Below are 17,304 nucleotides of genomic sequence, written 5' to 3'. Positions count from 1 at the left end.
TGTCCCCTTCAGATGCTGCCTCCACTCTCAATGGTCTCACTAGTTAACACTGCCACAAAGTCACAGATCCAGTAATTTCCATCATTTCAAGCCCTATTCCCCCACTTTTGTAGAATAGGGAAAAGAAATCGGTAACATTTCATTTTAAGTGGTCCTTATTACAGTGTAATGAAGTATGTTATTACACTAACAAGCATTATAGTTAATTGTAACAACTCATAGTTACACTGTAATAACAATATGTAACTAACTGGTGGTAATTGCAGTCTAATTGCCCATTTGTAACAAGCATGGTAACAAGCATTTCTTGTTGCACCTCTGTAATTAGACTGCAATTACCACCAGATACATGTTGTTACTACTGTGTAACTATGAATTATTACAATTAACTACAATACTTGTTACAGTGTAATTACATATGCACACTGTAATAAGGACCCTTTAAAAGGAAGTGTTACCAAAAAATCAAACATCAAAATGTTCACATATTTGTACTGTGTACTTTGTGTCCTCAATGGTGATTACACCTCAGCAATGTATAACTCAAAAACAACAACAAATACCAGAAAGGTGATATTATAATATTTCTGTCAGTATAAGCACTGCTAGGTATTGTTTATGACCCTCACATGATGAATAATTACTTTTGTGTATGTCTATATAGGCATAAATCTACATTATGACTTTACATTTAACAGGCTTAGTTATTCTACTCATTGCTTTGACTTGAGAATGTGAATCAATATAAATAAATAGCCTATAACAAGAATGTTCTTGAGAATAACACAAACAAATCCAATGAGACTGGAGTTGGAAAAAAATTGAGAAAAAAAAAGGATTATGAACACAGGAGCTTTTTGCAGCAATTTAGGAAATAGCTTTTTCTAGGTCAAAGGTTGAGAGCTTTATTTGCCTGGATGTTTTAGACTATTGGTACAGTAGCCTACTGTCCTCAATCATTCACTCATTTCAGTATATCAAAGTGCCAATATCTAAATTTGAACACAATCGTATATTTTCCATAAACTACCATTTCTGTCTTTTGCAGATGTTTTCTAGCAGGATGGATGGACGGAAATTATAACCAGACAATATCACAGAAATATAATTCGTTTGATTAAAGAGGAGATCACTAGGCCTGTAATATTATTCACAATTTGAAAGATCTATCCTCCGAGGTTATTCCAAATATAGAGCACAGAGATCTATTTCCCACTAGTTGTTTGTGTCATTTCTTGTCAACTCATGAAAACATGATGGGGGACGCACGTCTGGCCAATGGCGGACCGCTTAAGGTGGACTTTTTCAAACGCAAACATCCGAATTGCCAAACCATGAAATGCATATCGATTTGTCTCAAATGGTCCACTGTCCAATTTATCGAATTTTTGTTATGTCAGCATGTGCTGAAGTTAAAGATTACATTGATCACACTCATAATGGATCAATCTGCAATTTGTGAAGTCGGCACTTCCTTAAAACTGGGCGGTCGTAAAACTACTTCGGGTACGCTGCTATATAAAGAGCCCTTCACGGCTGTTGTAGATCAACAATTTTCTTCAGCAACGAGGTCAGTCTGAGCTCGCACTGAAAGATCCACGACCAGTTTTCTTGACCAGGTAATGATGGATTGCTTATTACGTTCATGTGAATGTAGACTGGGTTAAATAAAGGCTCAATAAAAAATGTATCCTAAAGTGAGGGTTGTTTTCCTGAGGCCTCCTTTGACTGTTTGTCGCATCGCCTGCCCTACATAGATATGACATCATTGGTTTGTCCAGTGACAGAAAATTATTTGGATTTTATTTATTATTTGGATTTCATCTGTTCGTACCCCACTATATACTTTAAATATGGTGTTAAGATGTTACTTTATGTAGTGACACTAAAAAAAAGTATATTTTATGGCACCTTGCCTGTTCTGTTTTCTGCTTGGTGCATGTGTGCCTCGTGCCTTCACTAGAATTAAACTAGACCAATCCGGTTTAACGCACGCTAGACGACAAGCCCGCTCTATCCTCACGTTTCAAAGGATGTTGTCTACTGTAACCATTTTATCGACGAGCCATTGAATGAGGATGTTGGGCTACATTTTATCTCGAATTGGTGGCAATTGCTTAAATAATTGCCGACGATCAAGCCAACAATTTGCCTGTTGCGCGATGGGAATGTAAACCCCTTTTGCCACCCTGGCTCAGATCCGATATATTAGCCTTTCAATTATGTCACAATATTAAACACAGTTATACTGTAATTACCATATTTGCCTCCGTGTTTTGTAAGATGCAATGTTTCATACTATTGCCATTCTATAAGACCATCGTTTGTGCTTGATTCATGGTTTATTTCCTCTGCTCGGACGTTGCATGCATCAAACAATGGTTGAATGCCACGTAATCGACTGACCGATCGCTACTGACCGGTTTCCAGTACACGACACGCTGACGTCAGGGACAGATGCGCGTGACTCTAGGCTGCAGTAACAAAACCGTCTGCGCCCATTTCAATAGCCTATATTTACGTTATTACTTTTAACAAAATATTTTTGGGGGCTTCTAATACCCTTGCAATTATGTTTTGATTCTTGCTTGTATTAACATACGCTTTTTTGTTGCTGGCTTTCCACAATAAACATTCCCCGTGTTCTGCCACTAACTTGTGCGCATCGCCCTCGTGAGACTATGTTTGCAAATACAAAGGGGTCTATGACATGTGGTTCGCAAACACAAATACCTATCCAGGCGGTGTAAGATCTGGCATGCATAAGCAACACCTGGGCAGAGGAACACGATCAATGTGACAGACACAACTGTTCCCGGCAGCAATTATACTGTTATCTTTCTTTTTCTGAAGAAAATCTCACCTTTACCAACGTCACAATGACTAAGGACACCGAGGTGGACATGAAGGACGTGGAGTTGAATGAGATGGACCAGGAGAAGCGGCCAATAACTGGCGGGGCAGGGAACGGAGATGCCGGTTCTCCCACCAGCACGGAGAAGAACGGCAGCATTAAAGTGAAAATCCCTGACGAGATTGAGACTAAATTTACCGGTCTATCCAAAGAGGAACTCCTCAGAGTTGCTGGAACACCTGCGTAAGAAACATGAAGACCTGGAATAGACTGTAGCTCAATAGAAAATATAGGTTAATGGGTGTTTGCTATGCAACATTTAGGGTATAATATTGCATTACTAATAATCTCTCTCCTAAAGGTGGGTCCGTACGCGATGGGCCCTTCTGATTCTGTTCTGGCTGGGCTGGCTGGGGATGCTGGCTGGTGCTGTGGCCATCATTGTTCAAGCACCTCGCTGCAAAGACCTTCCTGCCATGAACTGGTGGAATTATGGACCTCTGTACCAAATTGGAGATGTTCAAGCTTTCAGCGAGTCCCAGAATCTGAAGGGTAAGAGTCACTGAAAGGGGTGACGTTGAATAACGGATTTGTGGTGAAACCCACTAGGCCACAGCCAGCTTATATTAAGTAGTACTTTGAGTATATTGAACCACATAGACTGGGTGGGATTACTGAGTGAAGTTCTGGGGACACTGAAATTGGGTCTGGCGCAGTGTTGACAGGGAGTAGCAGTTCATGTGACTAGACATTATATTTTAAAATACATATGCTTTAGCACTTCCAAGTGTGTGCCATAGGAGTATTGAAGTCAGATTTATTGCAAATGAGCAAGTTTCTCACTTCCGTGGTTCTGCTGAACCAGCAGAATCCAGTTTCTTCCCCTGTTCCTTCGCTATACCCTCAATGACTGGTTTGGCAGGTTTCTTGTTAGAGGGTATTAGTCACGCTCTCCCTAATTCAGTAGCGTGTTAATTATACATGAATAGACACGTGGTAAGCCGTTTTCTAATGTGTAACAGGTGTGGAGGAGAAGCTTGACAGTCTGAGCCAGCTGAAGGTGAAGGGACTTGTTGTTGGGCCCATCCATGATGCCCCCGCAGACGACCCTGTCAGCCTGAACTTTGAGGAGATCTCATCTGATGCTGGCAATCTGGAACAGTTCAAAGGCCTCATTATAGCTGCGCACAAGAAGAGTGAGTATAGAGTCTATATTTATACCGCCATTTAATTCGTTGCCCGCTGAAACTGATGATTTGGTTGGTCAGTTGAATTTCAGATGGACTAACTCTCTCACTCCTCCCTCTCTGACAGGCATCAATGTGATCCTGGATCTGACTCCCAACTATCTGGGAAGCGGACCATGGTTCTCTAACGTCAGTGTCACCAACGTTGCTGAGAGACTCAAGGTAAGCGTTCGGAGCATCTCGGTGAACTCATTAAATCCACCCACTCAGTCCCAACAATGTATTTGAGTGTATCTATCTAATAATATGTGAACCATCTCTTTCCAGTCTGCCCTGGTGTTCTGGCTGAACCAAGGTGTGGATGGGATCCAGCTGTCTGGTGTAGAGCGCGTGGCCAGCGTGGTTCCGTCTCTTTGGGCTGACATTCGAGCCATTGTCCAGAATGGGACTGCAGAAGGAAAGAGAAGGTAAGTACATGTCCACGATTATGTACATCACTCAACTGGGCCTGTGAGCCCCTGGTGGTTTAGTGAAGGTATTGTTTAGGAACTTGTGCCCTCTGGTGGTGTAAACTGCACTGACTGCTGCCGAGTTGAAAGCTGATGCTTAATTGTATTACAATGGATATATTGTGTGACTTGTGTAGATAACATTCATTGAGTAAAGGAATGCATTTTTTTGTTTTCTTGCTCAGGATTCTGATTGGAGTGACTGCGAAGACCTCTGCTGTTGACGTCTCTGAACTGCTGAACTCCACTGGGGTGGACCTACTCCTATCCGGGGCCCTCCGGTCTAAGAGCATGACCGCTACGGATCGTGCTCAGACTGTCCAACAGCTGCTTTCCACCCACAACCAGACCCAGCTAGCCTGGAACATTGGGGACAGGAAGGAGGGTCACCTGGCCACACTGGTGGGCCCAGACATGGTCAACTTCAACCAGATGCTCTTGCTCACGCTGCCCGGAACGCCAGTGTTCAACTATGGGGATGAGATTGCCCTGGCTGATGAGGTGAGCGGGGGGTTTCCGTAACTAATGTATCACAAAACAAATAACAGCTTTAGCCTTGGAGAAATGAGTCCCACTTTTTAAAAGGATATCTTGTCTTGATTTTTATTGGTGTTAATTGTTCTATAGCAGTATACAAAGTCCCCTAAGATGCTGTGGGATTCCCTGGAGGATGAGGAGACAAACGGAACTGCCACGGTATGTGAGATGCTAATGCATACACATTCAGTTTGTGAAAATACATATACACTAATGCACATTACATTCATTTGGATAAAAAAATTCTTACCACCCACAGAAGGAGAAAGAACAGAGGCTCGCCTGCCGTTCCTTCTTCAAGACACTGAGTGACCTGCGTGGGAAAGAGCGTTCCCTGCAGCATGGGGACTACATTCCCCTTTTCAACTCCACCTCTGCCCTGGCCTACCTCCGCCAGTGGGACCAGAGTGGACGCTACATCGCTGCCTTCAATTGGGGCAGCGACGTGGTGACCCTTCAGCTGGCCCACCCTGACCGGCCTGCTCAGGCTGTGGTCCAGGTGAGCACAGACAAGGTCAACCTGGCCCCTGACAGTGCTGTGGGGCTCTCTGCACTGGAGTTGGGCCCGGGACAGGCTGTCCTGCTACAGTTCCCCTACGTAGCCTAGAGAGGGGGGAGATCCCAGCACCATCTGTACGTGGGCATTGATGTTAAAGTAGTTTTCTCTCTGTGGTGAACATTTTTAAAATCACTCATGATTTTTTTTTTTAGGGCATTGTTACATTTTTATTTCTGAAAAATAGTTACTGTCACACTGGTACTGGTCAAATGGTCAGAATTTTAGCTTAGAAATAGTAACTGCTGTGAATTATGTATTCTAGAATACGGTGTTGGTCTGACATACAAACTCAAATGTCCTCATCGCAAGCACCAGTCAAGCCTCAACAACAATCGGTCTATCTTGCTGTTACTGAAAATACATTCCAGATTAAATTGAGCATTTTAAACTGTTGTATTTTATTGGCCATTTTTTAACGTTTATTTTGGGGGCAGCTTGGTTCGTCCCTTATTGAAATGTTGTAATTGTGTTCAAAAGTAATGCCCCGCTCTCCTTACTCACGTTTCAAGAATTATCTGATCGCTTTTGCAGCTGAGGGAAGTGTAAAACACATCAAATGTGGAGGATCTGAAACGCTTTCCTCATAATAAATTGGCATGATAAACAGGGAAATAAATAAAACTGAATACAACCTTTACTAGTCTGTTTTATTTAGGCTAACAATGTGGTATTAAAATTAGACCTTAAAGCTAACCCTCGATCCATTCTACAAAATTCAGACTTTCATCCAGGACCAGGTGCACTTGAACATCTCTAGGCATCTTTATTTATAGATACGCATGGGGAGAGCTCTGTCTCACCTGACTATTTTAACACTTATTGAGCATTTATATGGCAACCCTAGGGGAGACACCTATATAGACAGACAGTGACTCGTACTGTTTTCACCCACAGAAGTGGATTATGAGATGGTTGTGATTCAACATAATATATGCCTTCAAGAATATAAATGTGCAATCTATTTGTTGGTAAGTCTAGGAGGAACATAGGAACAATCAATGATGACGTTAAAGCCATACGACTGCCATTGGCCTAGTTGATTTTGGATTTCCATCAGAGGGGGGGAAAGGTTATCCTTTGTACACTTTCAGTGTAATGGTTCTAAATTTAGCTGATTGACACAATGTGCACAAAGTCACAAAATCCTACACTACACTAGTGATGTATGGTTGCTTTTCTTAGTGTATAAACCACTTCACCTCTTATCACAAACCCTCATTCAGAGTTTCTAAAACACTAGCAAACTACCCCTTACTATAAATGTGGGTTCACAATGGCCTCCGAGAGACTATCCTGCATTTTCATTTTTTTAAATATATATACAGTACCAGTCAAGTTTGGACACATCTACTCATTCCAGGGTTTTCCTTTATTTTCATTATTTTCTACCTTGTAGAATAATAGTGAAGACATAATGGAATCATGTGGTAACCAAAGTGTTAAATAAAAAAAGATATGAGATTCTTCAAGCTAGTCACCCTTTGCCTTGACAGCTTTGCACACTCTTTGCATTCTCTCAACCAGCTACACGAGGTAGTTGCATGGAATGCATTTTAATTAACGGGTGTGCTTTAAGTTAATTTGTGGAATTTCTTAATGCGTTTGAGACAATCGGTTGTGTTGTGACAAGGTAGGGGTTGTATACAGACAATGGCCTTATTTGGCAAAAGAACATGTCCATATTATGGCAAGAACAGCTCAAATGAGCAAAGAGAAACGACAGTCCATTACTTTAAGACATGAAGTTCAGGGCCAAGAAACACAAGCAATGGACATTAGAATGGTGGAAATAAGTCCTTTGGTCTGATGAGTCCAAATTTGAAATGTTTGATTCCAACCACTGTGTCTTTGTGAGACACAGAGTAGGTGAACGGATGATCTCCGCATGTGTGGTTGCATGGAGGGGGAGGTGTTATGGTGTTGGGGTGCTTTGCTGGAGACACTGATTTATTTAGAATTCAACGCACACTTAATCAGCATGACTACCACAGCATTTTGCAGCGATACGACATCCCATCTGGTTTGCGCTTAGTGGGATTATCATTTGTTTTTCAACAGGACAATGACCCACAACACACCTCCAGGGTTTGTAAGGGCTATTTGACCAAGAAGTAGAGTGATGGAGTGCTGCATCAGATGACCTGACCTCGACAATCACCCGACCTCAACCCAATTGAGATGGCTGGGGATGAGTTGGACCGCAGAGTGAAGGAAAAGCAGCCAACAAATGCTCAGCATATGTGGGAACTCCTTCAAGACTGTTGGAAAAGCATTCCAGATGAAGTTGGTTGAGAGAATGCCAAGATTGTGCAAAGCTGTCATCAAGGCAAAAGGTGTCTACTTTGAATAATTTCAAATCTAAACACTATTTTGATTTGTTTAACACTTTTTTGGTTACTACATGATTCCATATGTGTTATTTTATAGTTTTGATGTCTTCACCATTATTCTACAATGTAGAAAATAGTAAAAATAAAGAAAAACCCTTTAGGTGTTTCCAAACTTTTGACTGCTACTGTATATATATATTATTTTGAAGGAATGTATTATATAAGCACAACACAGATCTCATAATGGTTGTAGTTGTCATGTATGGATGAGTGATGGAAATGGGGGGTGTTTAAGGGAGAATGCATCAGGGCCTCTGTGATGACTGATGGGGATGAAAACCAAGAGCCTCGTCACTGACACCAGATCTGCTGCACACAATTTCGGCAGAGCGATGAGGACACCTGAGACCCTGAGGCCCTGACAGCAACAATGAGATCTTAAAAAGGTGTCTTCGTGTCTTCTTTTTCTGCCTGTCTGATTTTCTGTGTCAGGTAGTCCTGAGGGTGCTAACTGTCAACATTCCTTCCAGGAAATCCAAAGGGGTTTCTAGCTCTGCATTTGTCTACCTCAAACTCTTCGTTTTTTCTTAATTGGGGTCAAATTAGCTCTAAATTAAGCTGGTATCGTGTGTTAAAACCTACAAGAACAGCACGATCTTAGAATTTCTCAAATTGTTCTCTCGACATGCAATAAAGGTATTCCACCTCTAAAGAGGGCCCTTCTACTATAGAACAAATAAGGGGCATACTGCTTGCAACATTGTTCACTTCAAAATGTGCAATTATTTGAATTCACCCAGTCCAGATGATTGCTCTGAAGAAACGTTGGAACTCTGTGCAAACTACAGTCAGGTTTCCAAATAGCCATGTTTGGCTTACTATGCAATATGACTAGGCTGTACAGAATCGTATATGCTTCTTGAACATTATGCTGCTGATCCTAATTTGTAAATTTAGCCAAGTGTTTCTGTGGTTTTAAGATAGGAACAGCCTCTCCACTCCCTGCGAGTACTCCCTGACGCATTGCAGGTGGCTGAAACCCAATCTATTCCCGTTTACTGGGTCAGCTGGTGTGCGCCATTGCTCAGTGTGGCCCGTATAAAGTCGCTGGGTTTCTCATTCAAACATAGACATGAGCAAGTTTACGTTTCCAAATAAAAGGGAAACAGAGATTTAGTATTATTGTGTAGTTAAAGTTTTAAAATACTAACATTGACCACGATTGGATAATTTAAACCGCCACTTTTTAGTAACGACTAGAAGGATAGTCCAGGTTGCAGATAAATCAAATTTCTGCCGCTCTGTTTAAAAAAAATTATATTCGGCGCACGGACACCATAGTGACAGCCGAGTTGCTAGGGAGTGCGGTGTCCGGCTTGAAATCTAAACCAACGCGGAGTGATACTTACCTTGAAGCGGCAAAGAGCGCAAGGCGCGGATGACTGTGTGGAAAATTTGATTATCATATCTCCAACGCGAAATTTTTAGCAATATCAAATCAACATAGCAACATGGTAAGTTCCATTTGCTGTAAATGTCCGATTAAATTAATATGTTGGATTCATAGAATTGGCTTATATGCATATGTAGCCATATCTCTAGACTAGCTAACGTTAGCTAGCAATGAGTGTTGGCTAGCTAGTTAGCCACAGCCAGCACGGCAGACTTGTTGGTTACACACATGATGGCTAACGAGCTACAGTAACGTTACATGTATTGTTAGCTAGCTAGACATCTTCGTCAATCACTCATTTAGCTAACGTTAACTAGTTTACGTCAGTTGTGTCCGACATAGGCAGCCAGTTAGCTAGCCGAGGAAACAAGCTTGTTAGCTAACCTTTAGTCAGCTATGGCTGTTTGTCAACACTACACTTTGTTAACTTTGTTTTGTCACTGTCGTCTTTGCTCGACATTTACCTTCGATAGTAAGCCCAGGCCTATCCGTAAGTGGGGGCGGCAGGGTAGCCTAGTGGTTAGAGCATTGGACTTCCGGAGTAACCGGAAGGTTGCGAGTTCAAACCCCCGAGCTGACAAGGTACAACTCTGTCGTTCTGCCCCTGAACAGGCAGTTAACCCACTGTTCCCAGGCCGTCATTGAAAATAAGAATGTGTTCTTAACTGACTTGCCTGGTTAAATAAAGGTAAAATGTAAAATAAATAAAAAAGTGTTGATATTGCGCTAACAGGGCGAGGTGGGGTGGCATGGCATATGCCGTTAATGGCTAGTAGTGTCTAGCTACAGTAGTTGGTGCTGTCAAAGTGTTGTAACTTCAGACTGCTAACTAACATTTACTTGTATGTTGTGGCTAATTTCAGACCGGATATCCCCAGAATCAATGTGTTGCTTTGTACCTAAGGCACTGTGCTGTCGCCTGGTATTGCACCAAATATGGACCATGGCGGTCTAATTTGACAAAACATAACTTGCTAACAAACTAGTGATACAATAATACAACGTAACCCTCCTGTTGTGTTCGTTTCATGTAAATTAATTGTGTGGTCCCGGTCCAAAATGACTGCCCCACTATAGCTGATTTATAAATACATATATTATCACCTAATGTTGTGTTAGATCTTTTTATCAACCAAAGGTATTGCGAACATTACAAGTTTTGAACTTCTATTTGCTATTTATGACCTGTAGGCCTCATTGACCTGAGCTCATACAACTTGTTTTTGAGTAAAAAAATTATAATGTATGTATTGTTTTGACTATAACAAATACTCAGATGAAACATTGTGTTATTTTTATCAGACTACTTTGTCAGTTTAACAAGGACTTTCTTCCTCACCAGTGTCATGAGCAAGGCCTCAAAAAATATTTATATACCAGAGCTGTGAGAAAAGTACTATATATTATTGAAAAAATGTTGCGATTGTTTTTGAGAATGCCAACCGGTGTGGTTCCTGTGGGGGAAATACTCTATTGGGTTAATTAAGGTTCCCGTGGGGGTTGCCATGGAAGCCTAGAAGGGGAGTGAGGTGTGTGTGTGCTCAAACACACATGCATGTAGGGGTTTGGGAGAGGAAGTGTCTGTCTGAATGAGAATGTGCCTGAACTCAATTTTATACACATTGTAGTCTCACCCATTCATTTCTAATGACTGGTCATTTTTGACAGGGAGCACCACAGCTGTTCAAAAGTTAAATAAAACATCCAAGATGTAATGATAATCATAAATGTGTTTTGTGTCTTCAGATGCCCTGTGTGGACAAAGTCATGGAACCTTAAGACAATCAGATTAAGTTAACTTGTAAAGTGGTAGTTAGATTCTTTTTGTATCCTATGACAAACTATGGGAATAAATTCTTGGGTTAGAATGTTTTGGGTGGCATTTGAAAGAAATTAGAAGATTCTTCAAGTGCAAGAAAGGGGGAATCAAATCAAGTGGTGTCATTCACAATGTGTTACTTTCAGGCAGATCAACTGACAGAGGAACAAATCGCTGGTAAGATGGCCATTTTTGCTCAAACATGACTGCGGTCTTTTAGATGTTTAAGTCAATATTACACTGTTTTATTGTCACATACGTTGGATGGGTGTAGTGAAATGTAGACTGGGGAGTGACAATCTAGATTTTCCATCCAGAGTTCAAAGAGGCGTTCTCGCTGTTTGATAAGGATGGAGATGGCACCATCACCACCAAAGAGCTGGGCACCGTGATGCGCTCACTGGGACAGAACCCCACAGAGGCAGAGCTGCAGGACATGATCAATGAGGTGGATGCTGATGGTGAGACACAATAACACAAATGCTCTCCATTTCTCTCCCACCAAATGAACACAGGCTATACACACAATGGAGTGTTTTTGTTAACGTTCTGATGCAATATCTGATGATTGGGATGAAAGACCTACATTGTAAGATCATTGTTTTCCTCCGGTGAGAATTTTGCTTTGTGATCCACAGGAAATGGAACCATTGACTTCCCCGAGTTCCTGACCATGATGGCGAGGAAGATGAAGGACACAGACAGTGAGGAGGAGATCAGAGAAGCCTTCAGAGTCTTTGACAAGGTCAGCCAAACCGGGGAATGTCAGATTTGAGACTGTTCAAATGTCTTACACTGGCCAGTCATAGCACTTAAAATATTAACCAATGGGTCCCATCACTCCCATTGGATGTCTCAAACCTCTCTGGAGTTGACCAAATTCATGATTATTTGACATTCAATATTAAGGAAATACTCGGTAATACGATCTGCATGTTAGTTAACACTAAACTAAAACTGTCTCTATTGTGTTGCAGGATGGTAACGGCTATATCAGTGCTGCAGAGCTGCGTCATGTTATGACAAACCTTGGTGAGAAACTGACAGATGAGGAGGTGGACGAGATGATCCGGGAGGCTGATATCGATGGAGATGGACAGGTCAACTACGAAGGTCTGTTTCCGCATCTTCTCTATCTAGTCTCAAACTTGTGTTAGCCAAAAATTGCGAATCGGTCAGACAGTTGGCCATACACAAGGCATGAATTGTACAAAATGAATGCTGTCAAACCAGATTTAATCTATTCAAGAACATGCATTTTAACTTGCCTTGTTTTGTTGTCATAGCAATATTTCTGAACAGGTTGTTTCAGGTATTATTTCTTCAGTTGGACAACGTTCTTCACACCTTTGATATGTCAAAATGGAAGAGTGGCTGAGTCATTTGTTACAATAAAAAATACTATTTTAACCATCATATCCCCTTTGATCATACAGTGGGGCAAAAAAGTATTTAGTCAGCCTCCAATTGTGCAAGTTCTCCCACTTAAAGATGAGAGAGGCCTGTAATGTTCATCATAGGTACACTTCAACTATGACAGACAAAAATCCAGAAAATCACATTGTAGGATTTTTTGTGAATTTATTTGCAAATTATGGTGGAAAATAAGTATTTGGTCAATAACAAAAGTTTATCAATACTTTGTTATATACCCTTTGTTGGCAATGACAGAGGTCAAACATTTTCTGTAATTCTTCACAAGGTTCACACACACTGTTCCTGGTATTTTGACCCATTCCTCCATGCAGATCTCCTTTAGAGCAGTGATGTTTTGGGGCTGTTGCTGGGCAACACGGACTTTCAACTCCCTCCAAAGATTTTCTATGGGGTTGGGATCTGGAGACTGGCTAGGCCACTCCAGGACCTTGAAATGCTTCTTACGAAGCCATTCCTTCGTTGCCCGGGCGGTGTGTTTGGGATTATTGTCATGCTGAAAGACCCAGCCACGTTTCATCTTCAATGCCCTTGCTGATGGAAGGAGGTTTTCATTCAAAATCTCACGATACATGGCCCCATTCATTCTTTCCTTTACACGGATCAGTCGTCCTGGTCCCTTTGCAGAAAAACAGCCCCAAAGCATGATGTTTCCACCCCCATGCCTCACAGTAGGTATTGTGTTCTTTGGATGCAACTCAGCATTCTTTGTCCTCCAAACACGACGAGTTGAGTTTTCCCCAAAAAGTTATATTTTGGTTTCATCTGACCATATGACATTGTCCCAGTCTTCTTCTGGATCATCCAAATGCTCTCTAGCAAACTTCAGGCGGGCCTGGACATGTACTGGCTTAAGCAGGGGACACGTCTGGCACTGCAGGATTTGAGTCCCTGGCGGCGTAGTGTGTTACTGATGGTAGGCTTTGTTACTTTGGTCCCAGCTCTCTGCAGGTCATTCACTAGGTCCCCTGTGTGCTTCTGGGATATTTGCTCACCGTTCTTGTGATCATTTTGACCCCACGGGGTGAGATCTTGCGTGGAGCCCCAGATCGAGGGAGATTATCAGTGGTCTTGTATGTCTTTCATTTCCAAATAATTGCTCCCACAGTTGATTTCTTCAAACCAAGATGCTTACCTATTGCAGATTCAGTCTTCCCAGCCTGGTGCACGTCTACAATTTTGTTTCTGGTGTCTTTTGACAGCTCTTTGGTCTTGGCCATAGTGGAGTTTGGAGTGTGACTGTTTGAGGTTGTGGACAGGTGTCTTTTTTATATTGATAACGAGTTCAAACAGGTGCCATTAATACAGGTAACGAGTGGAGGACAGAGGAGCCTCTTAAAGAAGAAGTTACAGGTTTGTGAGAGCCAGAAATCTTGCTTGTTTGTAGGTGACCAAATACCTATTTTCCACCATAATTTGCAAATAAATTCAAGTGGGAGAACTTGCACAATTGGTGGCTGACTAAATACTTTTTGGTCCCACTGTATGTGTTGATCATCCTTCTGATAGGCTTTGCTCTGCCATTTTCTAGTATCAGTTTTCTGTAATTGAACGGTTTATTTATTTTTAAGGCAACAATTGACAAATGTCAGTGCCCATGATATTGCCGTAAATAAATGTAAATGTGGAAAAGTGGCTCTGTGTGCAGATGGGGCAAACTGTTGGGACATCCTATGTTCATGAAATGTTTTAACATTGAAAAGCATAATGAATGATACGCAGCTGGGTGCGGAAATATATTTGATCGTCACATCAAGAGATCCAAGTGTCCTACTCAGTCATGCTCTCCACCATCATTAGAGGTGTGGATAATTGAGCTGAATAACAGAACACAATAATGTGATACAAATATACAGCCCCTGAGATTTTTTTTTTGTGTAACTTTACTGTCTCCATATGTTCAGGCCCAATCCCAGAATTCCACACATTTGGCCAAACCCAGCTGTTTGTGTTCCTGTGTTGATCACTTGTCAGCTTAGATATGTAGTATCCTACAGAATGGACAACCAATTGTAATATTTCCAATCTTATCTTTCAGAATTTGTGCAAATGATGACTGCAAAATAAAATGTGAAACCCAAAGGACCCCTTCACCAAACAAGACCAAACAGTGGGCAGCACTCTCAACACTCAACAAGCACTCACAACCATCCTCTTACTTTGTTTTTTTGCTTTGCTTTTGGTTGTTCCCCCCCCCCCCCCCCCCCCCCCCCCGTCCATTTTTCTTGATTCAGGCTCACCTGTGTAAGCTGTTTTCTTTGATTATTCCTCTTACACTGCTTTTTAAATGTTATGGTTTTCCCCCATATTTTTTGTTTGTTGCATATACAGGTAAATCTACATATACTAATGGTGTCTGAACAAGTGAACATGATTTTTAAGCTAAAATGTATATGGAAAGAGAAGTGCATGCTTTATTTCTTTGTCACTGTTTTTGTGCTTCTCTGCATCCCTTTTATTATATGGCCTATTCTCCTGCAACTTAAGGTTGTAGATATTTATCTTTTAGAAATGTGCGCAGAATAACCAGGATGGGACTTGACAGGATTTTAACAAAACAAACCCTAATGTATTTCCATGCACATGTTTGGTGTATGTGTGTTTAACAATATTATGTTTCTTTGAAATTGTGACATTATGTAAATGTATATTTTAACATATGACTTGACTTAAATGCATGCTTACAAACTCATGATTAGTTGGCTGCCAAGATGACTGTTTGGGTGTAGTAAACATAGTTGTACAAAGACCCCACTGTGCTGTATGTGTTTTGTCCAGACATTATAAAATTGATTCAACGGTTCTTTAACATGTTTCTTTTACTAGAGCAGGTTTTCCTGTTTAGCACCACCAGTCTTGTTTGACATGACAAACTATGCCGTTTTTAACAATCAATTAATTTGATATGTACTTTTTACTTATGGGTAAAGATTTAAGGCATAACTGTTTCGACAAGTACGGAGTGGGTCAAAAGTGACCATGGACTTGAACCCTGCTCTCAACGTCATGTACTATTAGGATATTCATTCCCCAAGCAAATGCCACTGATTATTGTGGATTTTAAAGGAACCCCTGTACAAGAAAATACATTTCCCCCACCTGTCCTGTTTTTCAATGTCGCTTGTGGAAGGGTGAATCCAAGTTCTGAGAGTCTGCTGGTTGTGGTTTTGTACCGAACTTGTGTGTATGTGATTGAAGTCACTGTCTGTGTTGGCGCTGCACTATGCGTCCGACCACAACATATTCAGCTCTACCACCTTTCATGTTTGCATCCATTTTCAGTTTCCCCCCTCCCATACTTTTTTACTGTCATGAATGTTATTTTCTTTCTGTTCATGATCTTTTTGTTTCATTTTTGAATGCTTTGCCAGTTTAGCTGTCATGTTCTCTTTCCCCTGCCCTTTAAAGTTGTTTTGGGAGAATGAGATTATGCATTCCATTGCTGAACTCATGTCAGTTTTTCTTGCTAATTAAACTCTTTGACCAGTGTTTCTATACAAAGACTCCAGTCTTTCATTATCCTCATTGTGCAATGAAAGCAAGTATTTGACAATGCTATCAAGAATATGATCAGGCAGTATTTTTACCTTTTGTCGCTGTATTCTTTCAAGTTGTAACAACGTTTGTTTAATTACATATTTGTAGAACTTATTGTCCATGGTTACTGTAAAATAAAGGGGACAACCCAACTGTCTTCCACATTTAACCCCTCTGAATCAGAGGTGCGGTTGTGTATCTTGTGTTATGGTCTGTACCTAGTTGAACTCTGTGGTTGCTGAATATCAGAAGTTGACAATCAAGACCAAACACTAGATTGCTGATGCTATGTGTTGGACAATGAGAGGCTTTAAAGCCACCGGTCAGCCATATTGGCACGTAACCCTAAACTTAAGACTTGAATTTAAACTTCAAATAGGGTAGGGATGTCTCAAGGATCCCAGATATCAGATACTCCCTAAAAGAAGCAGTCCTCCATAGACTGGTTTGTTTAGCAACAAAACCGACATGTGCGCAATTGAAGCAAAACAGCCCGGTTTGGCTTAGACTTGACAACATGTAAACAATTGTATCAATGTTTATTGTACACATACAGTTGAAGTCAGTTTGCATACACTTAGGTTGGATTCATTAAAACTTGTTTTTCAACCACTCCACATGTCTACAAACTATAGTTTTGGCAAGTCTGTTAGGACATCTACTTTGCATGACAAGTAATTTTTCCAACAATTGTTTAGTCAGATTATTTCACTTATAATTCACTGTATCACAACTCCAGTGGGTCAGAAGTTTACATACTAAGTTCACTGTGCCTTTAAACAGCATGGAAAATTCCAGAAAATGTCATGGCGTTAGAAGCTTCTGAGAGGCTAATTGCCATAATTTGAGTCAATTGGAAGTGTACCTGTGGCTGTATTTAAAGGCCTACCTTCAAATTCAGTACCTCATTACTTGACATGGGAAAATCAAAAGAAATCAGCCAAGACATCAGGAAAAAAATTGTAGACCACAAGTCTGGTTCATCCTTGGGAGCATTTTCCAAACGCCTGAAGGTACCACGTTCATCTGTAATGATGTTCACCAAATACTAATTGAGTGTATGTAAACTTCTGACCCACTGGGAA

General features: G+C 41.1%; 2 protein-coding genes across 3 annotated transcripts; both read left to right on the top strand.

The window, feature by feature from the left end:
* The first annotated feature begins 1,487 nt into the window (after nt 1-1,487).
* Nucleotides 1,488-6,283, top strand: slc3a2b (solute carrier family 3 member 2b). 2 transcript variants are annotated; one of them, XM_020464135.2, is made up of 9 exons: nt 1,488-1,619; nt 2,854-3,097; nt 3,216-3,406; nt 3,877-4,050; nt 4,169-4,263; nt 4,369-4,508; nt 4,736-5,051; nt 5,178-5,246; nt 5,347-6,283. In XM_020464135.2, exons 2-9 carry the CDS (start codon nt 2,880-2,882, stop codon nt 5,692-5,694), a joined length of 1,551 nt encoding a protein of 516 aa, XP_020319724.1. In that variant the 5' UTR covers nt 1,488-1,619; nt 2,854-2,879; the 3' UTR covers nt 5,695-6,283. The 2 variants fall into 2 exon arrangements, with proteins under 2 accessions (XP_020319724.1, XP_020319725.1); XM_020464136.2 differs by having other exon boundaries at nt 1,493-1,619; nt 5,181-5,246.
* A 2,740-nt stretch (nt 6,284-9,023) lies between these two features.
* calm3b (calmodulin 3b (phosphorylase kinase, delta)) lies at nt 9,024-16,381 on the top strand. Its single transcript, XM_020464139.2, has 6 exons — nt 9,024-9,490; nt 11,395-11,425; nt 11,566-11,709; nt 11,887-11,993; nt 12,226-12,361; nt 14,721-16,381. Exons 1-6 carry the CDS (start codon nt 9,488-9,490, stop codon nt 14,747-14,749), a joined length of 450 nt encoding a protein of 149 aa, XP_020319728.1. The 5' UTR covers nt 9,024-9,487; the 3' UTR covers nt 14,750-16,381.
* The last annotated feature ends 923 nt before the right edge of the window (nt 16,382-17,304 follow it).

The sequence above is a fragment of the Oncorhynchus kisutch genome, linkage group LG28, assembly GCF_002021735.2.
Source record: "Oncorhynchus kisutch isolate 150728-3 linkage group LG28, Okis_V2, whole genome shotgun sequence".
In the NCBI taxonomy this organism is placed as follows: Eukaryota; Metazoa; Chordata; class Actinopteri; order Salmoniformes; family Salmonidae; genus Oncorhynchus; species Oncorhynchus kisutch.
This window is presented reverse-complemented; position numbering and strand designations above follow the sequence as displayed.